This window comes from Leptosomus discolor, chromosome 2, assembly GCF_034619465.1.
Source record: "Leptosomus discolor isolate bLepDis1 chromosome 2, bLepDis1.hap2, whole genome shotgun sequence".
NCBI lineage: Eukaryota > Metazoa > Chordata > Aves > Leptosomiformes > Leptosomidae > Leptosomus > Leptosomus discolor.
Window position 1 is genome coordinate 24,686,275 of NC_141392.1, and position 18,563 is coordinate 24,704,837.

The 18,563-nt window shown below is 41.7% G+C and overlaps 1 protein-coding gene across 1 annotated transcript; it reads left to right on the top strand.

The window, feature by feature from the left end:
* Positions 1–231: 231 nt before the first annotated feature.
* Positions 232–17,601, top strand: NPHP1 (nephrocystin 1). The gene is made up of 20 exons (XM_086460771.1): positions 232–300; positions 374–438; positions 997–1,057; positions 1,496–1,632; positions 2,077–2,272; positions 2,595–2,696; positions 3,543–3,634; positions 4,080–4,122; positions 4,668–4,752; positions 5,408–5,502; positions 6,143–6,271; positions 7,443–7,517; positions 8,237–8,347; positions 9,190–9,272; positions 10,552–10,628; positions 11,482–11,581; positions 11,994–12,106; positions 14,471–14,544; positions 15,353–15,397; positions 17,203–17,601. The coding sequence occupies exons 1-20, from the start codon at positions 232–234 to the stop codon at positions 17,479–17,481; spliced, it is 2,031 nt and encodes a 676-aa protein (XP_086316897.1). The 3' UTR covers positions 17,482–17,601.
* Positions 17,602–18,563: the final 962 nt, after the last annotated feature.

An 18,563-nucleotide genomic window follows, 5' to 3' on the forward strand; every position in this document is an offset into this window, starting at 1 on the left:
CCCTCTGGCTGCGACCCGCAGCCCCGAGCGGGGTCCGGCGGGTACTCGCCGCGGTGGGGCAGCTCCGAGGGCGGCCAGGCCGTGTGCAGCCCGGGGCCTGCCGATCCCCAGGGGGGCGGAGGCCTCGCAGCCCCCGCTCCAGCTTTCCCGCGGGCTGGCGGCCCGCCGCCGCCTACGACTTCCGGAAGTGACGGCGTTTCTCCGCGCCGCCGCGCCCGTTGCCTAGCGACCATGTCGGGGCGGCGGGCGCGGGGCCCGCTGCAGCGGGTGCAGCGGCGGAGCCGGGAGCTGCAGGCCCAGGTAGCGGCCCGGGGGGCGGCGGGGCTCGGCGGGGCTCCGCCGGCGGCTGACGGCGCCTTGCTCTGTGTTGCAGGTGGAGGCGCTGCGGGCGGAGAGCGCGGCCCCGGCCCCCGGCCAGAGGAAGGCCCTTTCGGAGAGGTGAGGCGGCGCCCGAGGGGGTCCCCGCCCGCTGGGGGCTGTAGGGGGACCCGGCCTCGCTCCCGTCGCCCGCTCCCTGCCTTCCCCTCTCCCCCGTTTTAGCAGCATTCCGCGGCCGGGAGTTGCGCAGGTTAACTCTGTGCTGGGGAAGGAACCACCCCCTGGTTGCTGTGAGCAAAGCTCCGGGCAGATTCACTCCGTTCCCCATCAGAAGGAGCAGACAGTTCCCTGTCCACCTTTCCATTTTTCTCCTAGTTGTACAGATCTCTTCCCTGCCCCTTCTCACTCCTCTCTTTCCCAGGCGGAAGCAGCAGGCTAGCTGCTTCCCCGTCCTGCAAGGGCTGAGGGAGTTTTAAGTAGGATCTTGCACAGCACAGGTAATAATCAGCTAAGCTGCTATTTGGGCTTTATTGGTATTTGTCAAGCTGCATGCACACGGAGCTGGGTGAAGGTCTAGGTATCTAAACTGACACGTTTCGGTAAGCATGCATGATTTGGGTCACCCGTCTATCAGAATGTTAAGAAAATGTTATCTTATCTGTCTTGCTTTCAATGCAGATGTATCCAGCTGAAGAAATTGGTGGATGAGAACACAAATGCTCTTCATGATTTGAAAAAAGTAAGTGTGGAGACAGATTTGTTCATGGTTTTCTCCAAAATGTGTCATGGAGAGGGTTTAGAGAACACCAGCCTCCTTCTATTTTAGATGCCTCAGGACAAAAGCGATGCCTAGCACTTCACAATCCCTGATTGGGATCTCTGAGATCTATTTATATTATTGTAAAGCACATTTTAAATGCTTTATTGTGGTTTAAATCTTTATCAACCCAATACATTATAAAACGTTTATCAACCCAATGCATTGTATTGGAAGTGGAGAACGCAGACTTGAATTTAACATGAAATGTCTTGGCAGAGTGAAAGGGCAAGAAAGATGTCGCCAAACAGGGAGTGACAGTAGCCCAGGAAGCTGAAAGCTCATAAGACATGTATGGAAATCTAACTTTATAGGGGAACTTTGATTCTTTGAGCACTTTTTTATGTTCTTCTTTCTCAGGCTGATGAGCCTGCACCTGTGGGGAATTACAATCAGAGGAAAGAAGAAGAAGAAAAGCTATTATTAAAACTCTCTCAGCAGCTGCAGAAACTTGTTTTTGTCTTGGATCAGGATACTGTGACTACGAATTATGCAGTGTGAGTGGCTTAAACAAACCAATATGCTCTGCACTTCTATAAAGAATTGTACAGCTGGAAAGGACCCTGAAAAATTGTCAGCTCATCCCTTTTATTTTAACATACAGTTAAACAAGAAGTGCTCACGAGCTGGCTCTTACGTGGCTTGTTTTCTTGATGCCGCTACGAACGACTCACTGGAATTTTCTGAGGGTGTTGGTTAATGGCTGAAATATAATGTGGCTGTTGAGAGGAGAGGATGTGGTGTGGTCTGTACACCTAGGGAGGAAACACCACTGGGATTCTGGAGTTTTTTCAGATCAGGACAGAGAGTAAAACACAGGAATGAAAATTCTGTTACCTGGATAATGTCCTTGCAGAGAAACCCACATGTCAAGGCTTTACAGCAGTTTCAAGAAGTTTTGTTAAAGTAATAATAAAAAGAGCTAATTTTTTTCTGGGTAGGGATGCAGAACATCAGAAAGATCCTCCAAGAGAAGATGAACATGAAGAAGAGGATGAGAGTGAAGGTGAAGAAAGTAGTGAGGACGAAGACAGTGAAGATGATGATGATGATAAATTGTTGGATGATCCAAATGTTAAGGAATGTATTGCAGTTGGAAACTTTAATGCACAGCAGGCAGGGGATCTCACATTTATGGTAAATACGCCTCTGTAAAAGTTTTTTGACTGCAGATCATTCTGTATTAAGCAATAACTATAATTCAATCCTATGCTTCTGGGATTCAGCTGGTTCTTTGCGGGATTCTGGGAGAAATGGCTTTTCACAATGTACGTTTAGCTTGGTGGAGCCCTGTGTCCCTTTTGCCACTTGTAGTGGCAGGGTCTATCACGGTAGTCTGTGATCTCTGTGGTGGGAAAAATTAAGCTTTTGTGTTTGTTTTTTTAGTTGTGCCTGGAGCCATTTTGAAATATTCGGTTGTCTTTTCCCTCTGTCTCTGTTGCTTCTTCTAATGGCAAAGAAAGGTGAAGTCCTGCTTATACATGACAAGAAGGCGGATGGCTGGTGGGTAGCTGAAAACTCAAAAGGGGAAAGAGGCCTCGTTCCTAGAACCTATCTTGCGGTTAGTGTGCTGTAACCTTCTGTTCTAGTCTCACCTCTGTTATTTTGTATGTATCAATGATAATGTAGCTGCATAAAATTGATCACAATGCTTACATGGGGACACACAGCAGTGTTTTGCCTGTCATTGGGAAAATACACCATGTTTGTATACGCGTGTATGGAGATAGCTAGTGAAAGCAGTGCCTTTGTGCCTTTGAAGATGTGACATGTAAGTGCAGAGAAGTTTCTTGAATATGAAAGTCATAATCTTTGTCACTAAAGGTCATCTCTGAAGACTCCAAGCTGCTCTGGACTAATTTGGGCTTTTCATAATTTATATGAAATGTGAGTCCATGTAAATGTTGGAGTATTTTGTACTTCAACACGAAAGAACCTTTAAAAAAAAGGATTTTAAAGCTCTGTAACTTTTGTTTTCATGTTTAGAGTTGCTTACACATGTTAGTTTACGTACTTAGGCACATATATATCCAGTGTACAATTGTGGTGAACATTTAAATGTGGATACACAGTTTGGATTGAGTGATCAGATGGAACAGAGCTTTCCACAATGTAGCCAAAGAGCATGTTGAGTAGCTAGCTTCGTGATGCCAATGTATATCTCTTTTTTAAAGAATCTGCTCTGCAAATGCATTCTCTTGCTTACTTGTAGGAATACTCCGATCCCTTGCTGTAGGTGCAGAACTTGGGGCAGTTTTCTGCAGTTACAGTGCTCTGGAGTGATAACAGCACAGCCAGAAAATCTCCTCTTCTAAACTATTAATATATGCTATGGTTGGAGAAAGCATCTTAAAGAACAGAACCATGTAGGAATCGAGCACTTTGCCATTTTGAATCTGAATTACAGGTCCATAATGAAGATGGTGAAAGCCAAGAGCAAAGTGAAGAACACATAGAAGTGGTGGATGAAACAGCAGATGGAACTGAAATTAAAAAAAGGTAAACGGAGTGATGTGAAAGCAAGTAACTATAAAATTATTCTTCCTCCTCCTTAAATCTGGCAGTACATTTCTTACAGTGAGAATACCTCGGAAGGGTATTTGGTTAGTTGCATTTTTCTTTTCAGTACAGCAATCACTTGCTTTTTTTCAGTTTGCAGAACACTTTTACTTGAGTGGGTTTGTTGGGGAGTTTTGCTTTCGTTTGCTTTTTTTTTCCTTCCTCCCCGCTCATGAAAGCAAAGAATGACTGGGTCATGTATCGAGTTATGTTCCAGCTCATGAGACAGTCTAGCAATTAGTCTTAGTGGCTGGAAATAGGTCTTTATCTCAGATAGATACGGTTATGAAGCTGCTGCTATTGGAAAACAAACTCATATTTAGTGTTTAAATTTTTGTCCACATGAGGATGATGTATTATAAAAACTGCATTATTTTTCTTCCAGAACAGATTCCCACTGGAGTGCTGTAAGAAGAGCTATCACAGAGGTAGATGTATCTCTTGCATAGCAACTTCATCTGCCATAATGTTAATTATTTTGTAGACAAGGTTTGCCTTTTACCAAATACTGTTTCTCATATTACAGACCATTGTTTTTAATTAACATCTCTGTTTTGGTTTTTGTAGCAAGAAATGCTACAGAAATGTTCTCTAATGCTGTGGAAATAGCCTGCAGCCTAGCCCATGTGTCTGAATGAAGAGGCAAATAAGAATTCTTTTGTTGCTTTGCCACAGCAGTACTATACCATTTCTTTTTTCAAGGGTGTGGTTTTGTTCTGTAACTGGCTGCTCTGCTGTTGCTTTGAAATGGAACAGGGATTTAACAAAGCGGGAGTCTGGCTGGGTTCATGCATGAAACAGAGTAAAGGTTTCTGAGGATGGGCCAAACTAGCTTCAGATGAGAAGAGGTGACTGATGCCCCAGGTCTCTGATATTGGTTGTGTGAGAGTTCTAAATTAGGATAGAATTAGCTGTTAAATAGCAGGAATACTAATATCCTTTTTCTTCTTTTTTTTTTTTTTTTTTGTAATAGAATGACACAGTAGAGGTACTGGCAACCATAGGAGCAGTTCCTGCAGGATTCCGCCTGTCCACACTTTTCCAGCTCTTAGAGGAAGGTAAGGTTTTCTCATTGTAATTGCAGTGCAGGATTTTCAAGTTTCTATGGTGAGTTCCTTACCCTGGTTTCTAGCCTATTGGACTAAAATCAGTATTGCTTAATTGTAATTGGGTGATCTGTACATGCTATATTTGACCCATCAAATAATGTATAAAAGGCTTTTTTTTCTTCTTCAATTAAGTCTTAATTAATCTGTGTGAAATCCTTGACTCATGCAGGCAATGACAAATTTCCTAATGATTTCAAAGATTTTCCTCTGTGGAAGGCACTTCCTGTTGACGTTGCAGAAAATTATTATTTTATTTTTAATCTTCCCTTTTTCTCAGAGATCTTTTGGAGTCTCTTCACCAAATATATTACACATCTCATGTTTTGTTAGTTTGTGGGTTTTTTTGTTTAAAACTGTTTCAAATCAGTAGCTCTTTTTGTTAATTAAATTACTGTGCTTGTGGAATGAAATACTGCAGAACACTTACAAATAGTAAAAGTAGTGTTTTTAAAGGGTGCTTGTAGAAGATTCCTCTATAGTTTTGTTTGGACCAGTCAGATATTCAAATGGACTTTAGCCACATCTAAATTTTGCGTGTCATTAATTTTGTGGCAATAAAGATCATAAAAAATTTTAAGAATTTGTCAAATTACTCTTGTTGCAGGCAATCAGTTTCGAGCAAGTTACTTTTTGCAGCCTGAACTTACTCCATCGCAGTTGGCTTTCAAAGACTTGGTGTGGAACTCTGAAAAAAATACTGTGAGTATTATTGATAAGAAAGCTATGATGCTTTTGGTTTGGGAGAACTGACAGGATCTCTAGATATGAATTGCTAGCAATATTTCGTATTGCTGTGAAACAGATGATGGATTTCAATGTCAATGCAGACTCCTTAGGCAGTAGATGTTATCAGATCCTACTCTCCAATAAGCAAAAAATTGGTACAAATTGTCATATTGGGCTGAGTCATGTTTCATTTTAAGTTTGTGGGTTCCTTCCCTGTCTGGGGTGAAGCAGATCTGCATGGGTTACTAGTCTGAATTTTTAAACCATGAACTTCTGCCAGGTACTGTGAAATCATGAATTTAATTTGTCTTCTTTCATTTTGGCTAATGATTATATCCTTATTTGCACCATTTTTAGAATATTTCTTTTTTCTCAAACTTTGGTAGGTCATTTTATCTGTCAGACTTAAATATTTGTGGTAATTTCCTTAGAAGATAGCTAAAGGCTTATGAAGAAATTTTGCTGCTGCTGCTAATACTGCACAAGCTTTGTGGTTAGAAGAATCCAGTCTAGTGAACACTACACTTGTTCATCTCAGTAAATCAATACAAAGTGATACCATGTGCAGGAAGACCCTGTAGATTTAACCGTTCTTCTGTTGTCTGTGTTGCAGATCTATCCTAGACCAACTCGTGTATCCCTGGTTGTAACTTTATGCAGCTGTAAAATGATCCCTCTCCCAGGAGCCAGTATACAGGTTCTCAGCAGACATGTTCGACTCTGTCTATTCGATGGCAATCGGGTAAGTTGTTTGGCTATCAAAAAGAGTGTTGGTGAGGTGTGGATCTTTCAAGATCTTTCACGCTCTGGTTCCTCTGGTAGCTAACTCCTCCAGTTGTCTCACTCAGAGAGAGACACGCACACACATGATCTGCCTCCCAAGCCTCTTAACTTACTCTCTGATTAGTCTGGATTGACACTTGCCTGTGCTCACACACTGACGTATGTACCCTCACTCCCTCACTTGCAGTCACTGCAGACACATAGGCCCCCACTGACCTGTGGTCTGGCTAGTTGCTGGCACCTAGATGTGCACACACACACACATTCAGAACAGAGCTCATTCACCCAGAAAAATAGTTATAAATGGAGTTTAATGAGAAAACAGGACAGACTGCATTGATCAGGTGCCAGGCATGGCCAGACATGCATACTTATCCCTCTGTTTTCCCACCCTTGTTACTCCACAAAGCACCTTGATCCCTCCCTTTTTCTGCCTTTGGTTTCTCCGCTGAACATCCTGTAGTAAGTCACATGCAGTCCCAAAATGCCCTTCCTCTGCATGCCAGTATCACGTACCCCTAAGCAGTAACTCCTTTCAGTCTGTAAAGTGACCCAGCAAGCCACTCCTGTTGACTCATGGTGATGGGAGTCACACCCAGCCCCTAGGGCTGATGGCTGTCCTTGGCAGCCCTGGGAGAGGCTGGGGCAGAAGCTCCATTCCTCTGAGTCCATAATTTCGGTTCCCCCACCTGCTGTTGTGCCTCTTTGCTCCTTCGTGTTTGTGGAGATGAGCCTTTTCTGGGCTGATCTCTGTCCTGTGATGGGCCTGGCAGTAGCTGGGTCAGGGCCATATTCAGGCTCCCCCACCTGCTGTTGATCCTTTGTGTGTATGCGTAGAGCAGCATTTTATAACAGAATCTAATGCTGGTGATCTGGCTGTTTTCTTTCAGCTGTGCTGAACGCTGGTGTATTCGAAGCAGGGGTGGTTGGAAAGTGCTCTGTGGCTTCAGAGAAAACTTCCTCTGTAGTCCTTTAAACTGAAACCATCTGATAAAGTTGAAGAGAAAGCATAATTTTATCTTTGTGGTGTGCAGTGTTGGTTTAACCTGGGATAATACTGCATTTTCTTAAAGCTGCACAGCTTTCCAGAAAAACTTGTCTTAGTTTTTTTCACCACTATCATGCTGTAGGTGCTGAGTAACATTCACACAGTGAGAGCTACGTGGCAACCTAAAAATCCTCAAACATGGAACTTTTCTCCAAGGGTAGGTGTCTCCCTCAGGGAGTAACAGCCAGTAACAATGTATTTACAGCTGCTTATTTAGTCAATTACTTCTGGTATTTGTGTTGAAATAAAACATGTGGCAACCAAAATGAACACACAGAAAAGACTTGCTGAAGTGCATGAATTCAAACTTAACCAAGTGTTTTAGCAAAAACACTTTGGAGAAAATATTTGGGGGGAGGAAGGAAAAGTAGCGGGAGGGGCTGTTGACCCAGCTGCTGGCACTGTTAACTTTGAATCAATATCAGGCGCACGCTACGTGGTATTCATGGAGAAGGGAAGAGACTAGCCACTGTGAGCTTCTACATTGATTTAATCACAAAAAGAGCACGTGCTTTGTCCCACGTTTCAGGTGCTATGCAGGGCCACATTCGCAGCAGTGGTGTTGTCATGTTTTATCCCAGTTGTTGCTGTGTTCTTGGAGGGAATTAAGTGCTTCTTGACATCTGAAGTTCTTTAATTGTCACACACTAAAAAAGTACCTTGGCAGCAGAGCTGTGTGTCACGGCAAGAGAACAAATACAGGGAGCAAGGTTTCAACTGAAATTGGTTCTCTACTCATAATTTTCTTTTATATGCAATGGGATTGGGTCAGAGATCTTAGGTGAATGAGTGATGTGTTCAATGGCCTTAAAAAATCAGAGGTTTTTTTTAATAGGTACATTTACTTTTTTTTCCCTCTCCCTCTCTCTGTATTAGGTAACAGGCATTTTACCCAGCTTGCTCGATGGTGACTGTTTTGTCAGGTCCAATGCCCTGTCTTCAGACATTGGTGTATTATTTGAACTTGGCATCACTTATATTCGCAATGTAAGTGTGTTAAGCTGCAGTATCCCAGCAGCGAACTGTGAGATCCAAATGGAAATTTAACTGAGCCTTTCCTAGCTTACTCTAACATTGTTTTCCTTTTGACATCTGGGATGGAGGAGAGAGATGTTGGGTTCTGGAACTTTTAGTTCTAGTCAATATTTAGAGAATAAAAGACTTTGTCACTAGTGGACATGAATGTACCTTTACTTACACCGAAATAACTTCTGTTAGTCTGCCAAAGGTCTCATGTAATGTGATCGCAAAGGACCAGTTGTCTGCTTCTGTTTACGGAGTAAGTTTAAATGAAAGCTGAAGTGCATACAAGTTCCTACCTGTTAGTGCTTTTGGGGTTGGAAACGGATGGGCTGGCATGCCCTTTCCCAGGCACTGTCTCTGGTACTATGAATAAAGCCTCCTGATGCACAGGGTCACTGGCTTGGAAACTGCTGACTCTGGAATCAGATGGGTAAATTCTCTGGGTCAATTTTTTTTCCTTCTTTCTCTCCTGCATATTCTTTAGAGCATCAGTGCAGGTTTGGGGGTTTTTACCTTTTGTATCTGTGCATTTCTTATTTTTCAGGAGCTTGATATACTTAGGTTTCCCTTAAATGTGTATTTCTTGACTTTACAAATCCTCATCTCTTAAATATGTTCATGGATGAGAAACTTCAGCGTAACTGTGTGCTGCTTGGTAAATGTCTTCAAACACCTGTGAATGTGACATAGTTAGTGTTTGCTTACCATTTTTATGTGATTATTCTAAATAATTTTTTTGTGGTTCATCAGTTACTCATTCTGGTTTAGCTGCTCAAGTTATTCAAATTTCTGGGATTTTTTTCTAGTCAACCGGTGAAAGAGGAGAGCTAAGCTGTGGCTGGGCATTTATGAAGCTTTTCACTTCTAATGGAATGCCTGTTCCTTCCAAGTAAGTTTATTATGTTTTCCCTTTCTCTGTCTGTCTGTCTGTCTCTCTCCATATATTTTAGGCTAAGAATAAAGTTCGTATTTCATACCTACACACTGATAGGGGCAGGTGTAATGCAGACTGATGTGTAGGTTTTACTGGGTCTTTCAGTGAGAATGCTGGTCCTGCTTCCACACCCAGTGTATGTTCTGCTAAGTTTGTATAGGAAAAGTGCTCCCTGGACCCAGCATTCAGGTTTGAAATGTTGCAAGTAAGTATGTGTTTAAAAATATTCTTCAGTGGAATTTTAAAACTATGAAAATGTCTGCATTAGTAGGGAGTTATGTAGAGTTTTGCTTATATAAAATGGAATCATGACATGAATTGAAGGTGACAATGTCCTTTTAAATTCTGTCTCCTCTTTATGTGCACTTTGCTATATATCCCTTTCTCATTTAAAAACTAGGAGATTGGTTTCTAAGACTTGGAAGCAGCTAAGAGTTGTTGTGAATGAATCTCCTGTTGTTCACTTGGAGAGTGTAAATAAGCTTATATTTTCCCACTCATTTATGATTAGTTCATGGGTCCAACAACCTTAAAGAATAACAACATGTACGTATCTCTATTTTGTTAAATGTAGGAAAGCTTTCTGTTAATTTACAGAAATGATTTGTTGTAGAGCAGACTTGCAATAGTTTTATTTTTATCAAATACCTATAGATATATATGCATATTCTGAATATATTTTGATTACAGGACAAAAAAGAACCCCACTTCTACTGTTCTATAAGCCTCTAACTCTCTTCCAGATCTGATCTGTAACATTGTTTTTCTATTCCATTAAGTTAAATATGGTACCCAGAGAGTGAAATTGCATGCTTGGTTCAAAGTGACTTACTCTTGGCAGAACTGGGATTGTATTGTTCTTCAACATTTTAAATCTTTCACATCTAAGTATCTTTGATACTTAAGCCTTGAATCCTCAAAAGTATTTTGGTGAAACAATTGCTAAATTTCATGTAAGAAAAAGATTGGAGTCGTGTGGAAGAGAATCAGCATTGCCAATTTCTTTTAAAATAATTAACTAGTTTCCAAATGTAATACAAGTTTCAAATTTACCATTTGACGTTTGGTTAGTTTGTAGTTAGGTGTAGTCATTTCATATAAAATACTAGTAATAACCTCAAGCACCATGTCAGGTTTTTATTTGAGATAGCAGGTTTGTTTCTTGCTCTGAAAGCGGTTGTGCTGCTCTCACGTATCCTTACATCTTTTTAACTATGCTTCTCCTCTTTCACAGGGTGTATGAGCTGCTATTAAATGGTGGTACTCCCTATGAGAGAGGCGTTGAGGTTGACCCATCAATATCAAGAAGAGGTGTGGTTTCTCCTAAACATTATATAAATGAAATAATACAACAAATGCTATACCTGTTTTGCAACGTGCTCTCATTATCTCCCATTAGCATGCAGTCACTGCAGCCTGGTTTTGTTTTGTGTGTTCTCATTTTGCATGAGAGCGAGCCGATTGTTAGGGCTGGTGGGATTCAGAACTATCTGCCAGTGCTGTAGTTTCTGTAATTTCCAGTGTCTGCAGTTTGAGGGTTAGTTCTGAGAATTGTATTCAATTACTTCTTTAACTGCACTTAACACTTCTTGGCCATGGGGTGACGCTGCAAGGCTCAGCAGTTACACTGGTCTAGAGTTCCCAAGCCAGGCCGTTCCAGTCCCATATCATCAGTCCCGTATCACTTAGGCACAAGTTCCACATGTTCTGTAGCATAGTTATGCACATCTGTACTGGTTCTTCCCTGTGGGGCTGAATAAAGCTTCACTAAGAGTTGGTTCAGACAATGGACCACTTGTGTTTTAAATAAGGGTGGCCATGGCTTTCCTCTGGTTGCTGTAGTAACACCCATTTGACAGTGACACTGCTGCAAGCTACAGAAGGCCTTTACCTTTTGGGTTTGGACACTTCCCTCCACACTACTCCACACGTAATGAATCCACCATCCTAGAGAGCAGGAATAGCTTACGTTAGAACAAATGTTGATATACCTGACATGTTGATATATTTTCAGATGTCCAGTTCCCCTGGTTTTTAGACCATCCTTAAACCATTACAGTTTCAGCAGAACAGTTCTTGCCAAATTTAAATGTCAGTTCTTGTAATATAATTCTTAATGTTCTTTCAGAATGACTGACTTCATACCAGCTATTTATTTCTTAAGCAGGCAGTGGTGTTTTCCATCAGTTTATAACACTCAAGAAACAGCCTGTGCTTGTAGTGAAACTGAGGTCATTAAGTGCACAGTCAACAGACATCCTGAAGTAAGTATTTGTGTGTGCTGCCATAAAATGAAAAAGTATTTCAGATACCCTAGAATGGTGCCAGAGACCTAAAGTGTTCCCCTTCCCTGGAACACTGGCTATGGAAAATTGGAGGGTTGTGTCACCTGTGTATTGTACTTGATCTCTGTTTGACACTGAGAGCTATTTTGTTGAAAACAATTAAAACGTCTTTCAGTTTAGATAATACTGAAAACCACAACAGCAGGAGTCTGGCTCTTGTAGCTGTCTCAATGTACACCTTCAAAAGTTGTGATAGGTTCATGGAGATGCCAATACGAACTAAAAATCATCTCCATGAAGCTGTCATTACCCTCAAGTTTTGGCAAGCAATGCTTCATAGGAGCAGTTTTGAATAAAAATCTCAATTGCATGCTGTTTATTTTCCCAACAGTTTGCTACCAGAAACATTAATTGGCAGTATGTGCTACATCCATCTCTTGATATTTTATCGACAAATACTTGGTGACGCACTCCTGAAAGACAGCATAAGCATGCAAAGCACAGGTAAGAATTGCTGTTGTGGAGAACTCAGTAATGGAGAGCATGTTGGAGAAAAGATCAGGTTTCTAAAGAGAATTACTCTCTCCAGAGTCTCCCTTTTGTAAGAGAAAGCAGGGGTCTGCAGGAGCAACTCTCACTGATGCAGGGTACGCGTAGAATTTTGTTCCCTGCTATTGCTGGCATTGACTGACCCATCTGACATGGACAGGAAGTCATGCTCCCTGTGTAGAGGATTTCAGTGCTTTAACTTTCAGTCTGCAGGTGTTGTAGGGACAAACAGAAAGCGGTTGTCCCTGTTGATAAAAGAGAACAGCCTCTCACTGTGAATAGCACCACTCGGTGTGTTTGCATTTCAAACTAGTAATATTTCAACTCGCATCTAATGTGTTGCCCTGTTTGACATCAGTTGACATCGCGGAATGCAAAAAAACCCACAAGAATAGTTTTGTCTTCTGTGAAGTAGGAAGTGCTTTCAGTGAAATTCTCATTTTAAAAAAGCATGTGTGGATAGGTAAAGGGTTATTTCTAACTAACTAACTAAATAAAAAGCAAATAAAGGTAAAGGATTATTTGGAATAATCCATGCAATGAGAGATCAGACATGCACACAGGTTTACTCATTCATTTCTAATGTATGCATGTTCTCTGAGTTATAGAGGAGATTAGGCAGATGTTTTTGTCATTGAGGATAAGTCATCCTCTTTTTTTTTTTTTAAATTATTATTTACTTATTGGCTAATGCAGCAGGGAGAGACAGAAATGGAAGAGTTCTGGTTTTAGAACACAGTATGTTGCTCTGATTTTGCAACTCTATCTTATTCCTTCCGCGTTTTTCCTTCAACAGAGCAGTAATAGTTTATAGTCTTCTCCATTTTAAAATCAATTTGGAATATGGAAAAATTACATTTCTTAACTGTACTACAGGTGAATTTGCATTGGTACTGCAAAGTGATTTTCTTGTGTTTTCTCCCATCTCTTCTCCAGGATGAATTATGTATCATCTGTTCCTACAGCAAATAAATTTGCTCGTGCACTTACTAACAATCTCTAGTCATACTTAGGCATCTGAATTACAGATTCATCTTTCCAAGGTGCTCAGAACTTAACTCCCTTCCTGATTGTCTTGAACTTTAATATACATTCCGAGTATACTGATTTTAGTATCTGAAAATCAGACCCTTTCATAAATTAATGCTTTATTTAATAAACTTACCACAGAGAAACTAAAATGCTTAGTTTCTAAAGGCCAGTTGAGAACTGCCATACTTACTTGATTTGATCTTTATATATAGGACAGTAGACCACGCTGATGACCTCTCCTGGAGTTAAATGGCATCCGTTTGGATTCAGACTTCATTTGAAATGATTTAAAGGCTTTACCCCAGCATTTCAGAAGTTGTTCCGGTAGCTTTTTCTTGGTGTTAACAAAAGACAATTTCTCTTATTTCAAAATCAACTATCACTTTAGAAATAGGCAACTTAAAATGTCTGTTGCATTTTACAAAAGCAATCAGTTCAGGCTTGCTTCCGTGAACTGTTTTATTAGTAGTAATGGTTAGTGTTTACTAAACTTTCTATCAACTTCAACACAAAGAAACAACAGTGTACATTAAATATTTAAAATCACAAAAGAAAGAAAACACTTTGACCAAAATTCCTCTCTATGTCACTTGTAGCACTCTCAAATCTTATCCACAGTCTCATTAAGTAAAATAATGACAGGACCCCTGTGCCACTGGGGCTCAAGATTTGCTGTGCTTCATAACAGAGAACTTTGATTCCTGCCAGTCACAAGGAGGCAGCTCTGCCCTGCCTGATTTTGTTCAGCTCAAACAGGAGACCCCGCTATTACCCAGTAGCTAACCTGAAAGACATGCAGGAGACCTCTGCAGTTTGATGTTGTGCCCTATTTGGAAAATCTACTGTCACTTGTTACCCGGTTATCTTGAAATTGCACACAACACAAACCAGAATAAGGTAGAATGAAAGTGTGTTTATTCATAACATCCAAATCAGGCAGCACAATTTCAGGTGTTTATAAAAAAGACAGGTGCAGAAATGAGGAAAACCACCTCACTCTACCCTTAGGTTAAATCAGTAAGGTCTTTGGCTTGCTGGCTTCTCCTAATAACCAGCAATCAGTTTTTGTGTGTGTCTCCTCTCTCAGATTAACTGTTTCTGCCACTAAGTGTTTGCTACAGTCAGAGAATGCGGTTGTTAGAGAGTTTTTCTACTTTCCCTGCTGCTCTGGAGTACGATTACAGCTAATTTTCCCTTTGAAATATTCTGAGGGGAGGGGATGTGTTGATACCTTGAAAACCAACCAGTTTCTTCCTCAGCATTCAATCTGTTGTTTTTCTGTTTCAGATTTAATCTGTAATCCTATTTTAGCAACTTTCCCTCAACTCATGGATCAACCAGACTTGATGGATGCACTTCGGGTATGTTATCTACGTAGTGTTCAATTACATCTGATGTGTCAGTATTTCCAAATAGTTTGCAAAATTTGAGCTTTTTTTTATCCTGTGAAAAGATAAATGGAAAAGCCAAACAGCAGAAAAGTTTTAGAATTGTTTCTAGTACGTGCAGATCTCTTGTGCCTTAGAGCCTTCAAAACTGCAAGAGAACACTTGAGCACGTTCAGAAGGGATGCAAAGACATGAGTTGGCTAGTCTGAGCACTGCTTGCCATGTAACCACAGCAAGCGAGCTCAAGGGGATTAGCTGTCTGAATGTTTGCCGGGCTTCTAGGACAGTGCTGCTTTTATGACAGGTAGGAGCTGACTTAGCTTCTGACTGGCAGGACAGTGCTCACCATATTTACACGGCAGTCCCTTGCAGGTGTTCTAGTACCAGACAACAACAGACGAGTTATTTCTGCCCGAAGGACACTACTGGTAGAAGCTGTCAGCCTTTGGGGTTATGCTGTATTTCTTCATGCTTGTAGGGTGGGAAAAAAAATCAACCTCAGTTGTGACTGATCTTTCTGAAAAGTGGATCCGCTTGATTTCATTTATATGACTCTGATAGTTCCCAATCTCCAAATCCTCACATCTGTAAAATTTGGTGGAATGGCTGTTTGCTTAAATCAACTAAACTGGCACAAGGGAGGAACGGGGAGTGCGAGGAAAGTGGGACTGCAACAGGAGCTTAAATTACTGTGGGATTGCAGTGAGAGAGAGTTTTGCAGCTAAAAATGGAATTGCTTTAGATCTCCATAATCTCACTCTGATTTTACATTTCACTTTAGAGCGCTTGGGCAGATAGAGAAAGAACATTGAAGAGATCTGAGAAGGTAATAAATTACAGGTTTTCCTTTGACATACATTCAATCTAATTCGAACTAGAAGCTTTCTGTCAGTGTTATTGCCAGTTAACTTTTCTTCTCACCACACATTTATTTAGAAAACATAGATACGCTAAATGCAGTTAACATTTCTTACCCCTATTTATAACAGTAAACGAGGAGAAGAAGGAACGTGAAATTAACTTGTAACTTTTTGTCTCGGTGTTTGTATACGGTTGTTAGAGGGGAAGCTGTTACAGCTTCATACCCAAAGTGTGGCTCCCTTTCATGATGTGCTACCAATACATGACTAGTAAAAGCTTGCCACTGGTACAAAAGGGGCTGTGTACGTCCGCAGCGTAATCCTCCCCACTCCAACCTGTGAGCTCCAGTCCTCCCACAGTCTGCCTGGAAAAAGGCCCCCAAATTCTGCAAATCTCCCTACCTCAGACAGTTGTAATCTCCCATTTTGGTGTGCAGACAGCTGGAGGAGAACTGAATTGGCTGTGTCACCAGGCTTACCTGTACCTTGTCCTACGTTCTACCCTCTGGACAAAGAGGCTGTAGGTAACTGAATGGGAAAGGCATTGGCTCTTGATCCAAGACACTTCACTTCTTGGGAGCAGCAGCAGGATATTTCATTCATTGTGCATGCTACTGAACAGATGCACAAGGAGATCTCCCCGTTTATGCAAACAAAACGCAACGCTGTTGAGTCAGAATTGCTTTTTCAAGGTCATTCATCCAAAACGAAAGCTGATCTGCTCAAAGAATTAGTAACTCCTCGGTATCCCAGAACCATCCAGTTTTACCTGATTTGTCATGTGCCACTCCCATGGTAGGATTGCTGCCTGGCAAATTTTTGCTCCTTCTTGCATGGTTATGTGACGCTTAGCTGCTAAATCTTCTGCTGAGACGTGAACTGTTCAGTGGCAGTTATAGCACTCACGTTTCTGGAACATTACTTTTCTGTAAGAGTCACGTTGGTCAATGAGTTTTCCAGGAAGCAGTGCTCTGTGCGTGTCCTTCTTGCATGAAGGGGTTTTTCTAGTGTGCATGTGGAAAATGAGGCACAGAAATCTCGTCTAGTTTAAGCAGTCAGGATCTTTCAATGTTTGATAATCGACCAGGCTGATTCTTAGTCTCTGGGGTTTGCAAACTGGTCTTTACAGGGGAGGGTATAATTCTTGCCACACACAGAACGTCCTGTCAAAGTGTGAAATAACAGTAGTTACAGTGTGGCCTTACCTCCTGCGAGGAGCCACGTGCTGTGAGGAGCATGGGATCGTTGCAACCCTCCACCCAGGGCAGCAGAGAAAGGAGTGCAGTTTGGGCTTCCAAGGCAGGAGAGATTTGGCACTTCGCTGGCGGCCACAGCAAACAGTCCCAGCCTGTGCCTGCAGAGGCTGTGGGGAACAGTTGTCACACACTGGCATTTGTAGGAAGAAATATAAAAACCTCATGAGCGGAGGGCTCTCGGTGACCGTTGCACAGGTTGCTGTTTTGTGGTAACACTGGCAGGGTTTGGCTGCATATCGCTGCTCTTTGTTGACTGGAAAAATAGGTGGGTTGGAGAGCAGATTTGTTGACCTATAGTTTATATAGTATAGTTCTTGGCGATGACGTTGACTCTCATCTGAGCCAACCAATGTTTGTTTAGGAAGGTCAAATCTCTTCCCATTGTTATCCTCGGAACTGGGGGTTAGTTGAATGTTTTCTTGTCTGTTTTTTCTCCTGGGTACAATACTTCCGTAGAAGTGCTTGGCAACAGGGTGTATTTGCACTGAAGTATTTTCAAATGCTCTTCTCTGCAGAGAGATCGAGAATTTCTGAAGTCTGTGTTTGTCCTGGTGTACCACGACTCTGTCTTCCCTCTCCTCCAGTCCACCTTCCTCCCTGACTACAAGTGGGCTGAGGAAGAGTCTGAAGCATCTCGTTGGAAGGTGATTGCTGACTTTTTGAAAAAGAGCCGAGAGAATGATGGTGCACTTCAGTATCTGCTGTCGTCAGAAAACACTCACAAAGCCTTTGATATCTCAGAGCTGGCTTATGATTTCTTAGGAGAAGTGAGGAAAAACAATCCTGGAGTATGAATGGATTATAGGAGAACAATTCAGGCTATATAAGAATGAGGTAACAATATAAATAAACTCTTACCAAAGAGAAACTGTGTACTATCTGAATTGCAATTAATATTGTAACACGTTTAACATTCTGAGAGACTAAAATTATTTTATCGGTTTAACTAATGGAAATTTATAAATTTTTGACTTTGCAATGTTAGATAAGGCCATGGTTATCAATTACTACATGTACCTGTTGTAGTCACGTTGAATGTCATATTTTGCCTAAGCTGAGCAAATGCTGAGGCACCACTTTTCTCCTCTCATGCAGCTTCCAATTAATTTCCAGTTTTGTTTTAATCAGGGTGAACAGAAGATTCTCTGTCTCAGTACCCCAGTAGACTGGTAACAGGCATGGAAAATAGAAATGATCTTTAAGAATGCTGCTGAGCAAAGTCAGCCAGGTTGGGGGGGGGGGGAAATCATCTTTTGTCCAATCAGGGGACAGCAGGTTGCTCTGTACTTAAGACTATTTTACTGTTTTTCTTTCCCACTCAGGAAAAGGTTGGGTTTTTCGTAGGAATGTGTTTGACGCACCTAATACAAACACAAGCTGGTGAGAATTCAGGGCATGCTGTGTTTCCCCTGTGTGTCGCCACGCCGTATGGTAGCTCCCTCTGTGCTGACTTTCTAGGGCAGGCTAGTGAGCTGCAGGGGATTCCTCAGGAGGATGAGGATGTTAAAGGCTTCTTTTCCCTGAGCAGATTGTACCCACAGGCATATGTGCTGCCTGCTCCCAGTGGGAAGTTATTAATCAGATTTCTCTTTTTGTGCTGGACGCTTTCTGCATGGTGATGGGTATGTTGCCACAATGTCCAATGAGGTGGGCGGGCACCGAGTCCCATGTGGGTTTAAGTCTGAGCCAGGCACTAGTTTTGTCTGGTGTGAAATGTTTTAAAAAAAGATCTTTCAAAGACCACAGCACGCTGCATAGAGCCCAAAGCCAGCTCCCACGGACAGCATTTGTAAACTGGAGCCTCCAGAAATGACACAAAACACTTCTTCCTGGCCTAGGAGGGCCTCAGACAATAACAATCATCTTGGATTTGATC

Bases quoted from the DNA above. Each gene is read 5' to 3' on its own strand.
- NPHP1 (XM_086460771.1), top strand. From the start codon at position 232: ATGTCGGGGCGGCGGGCGCGGGGCCCGCTGCAGCGGGTGCAGCGGCGG. The intron at 12,107-14,470 runs GTAAGAATTGCT...TTTCTGTTTCAG, and splicing joins CATAAGCATGCAAAGCACAG to ATTTAATCTGTAATCCTATT. The intron at 15,398-17,202 runs GTAATAAATTAC...TCTTCTCTGCAG, and splicing joins CATTGAAGAGATCTGAGAAG to AGAGATCGAGAATTTCTGAA.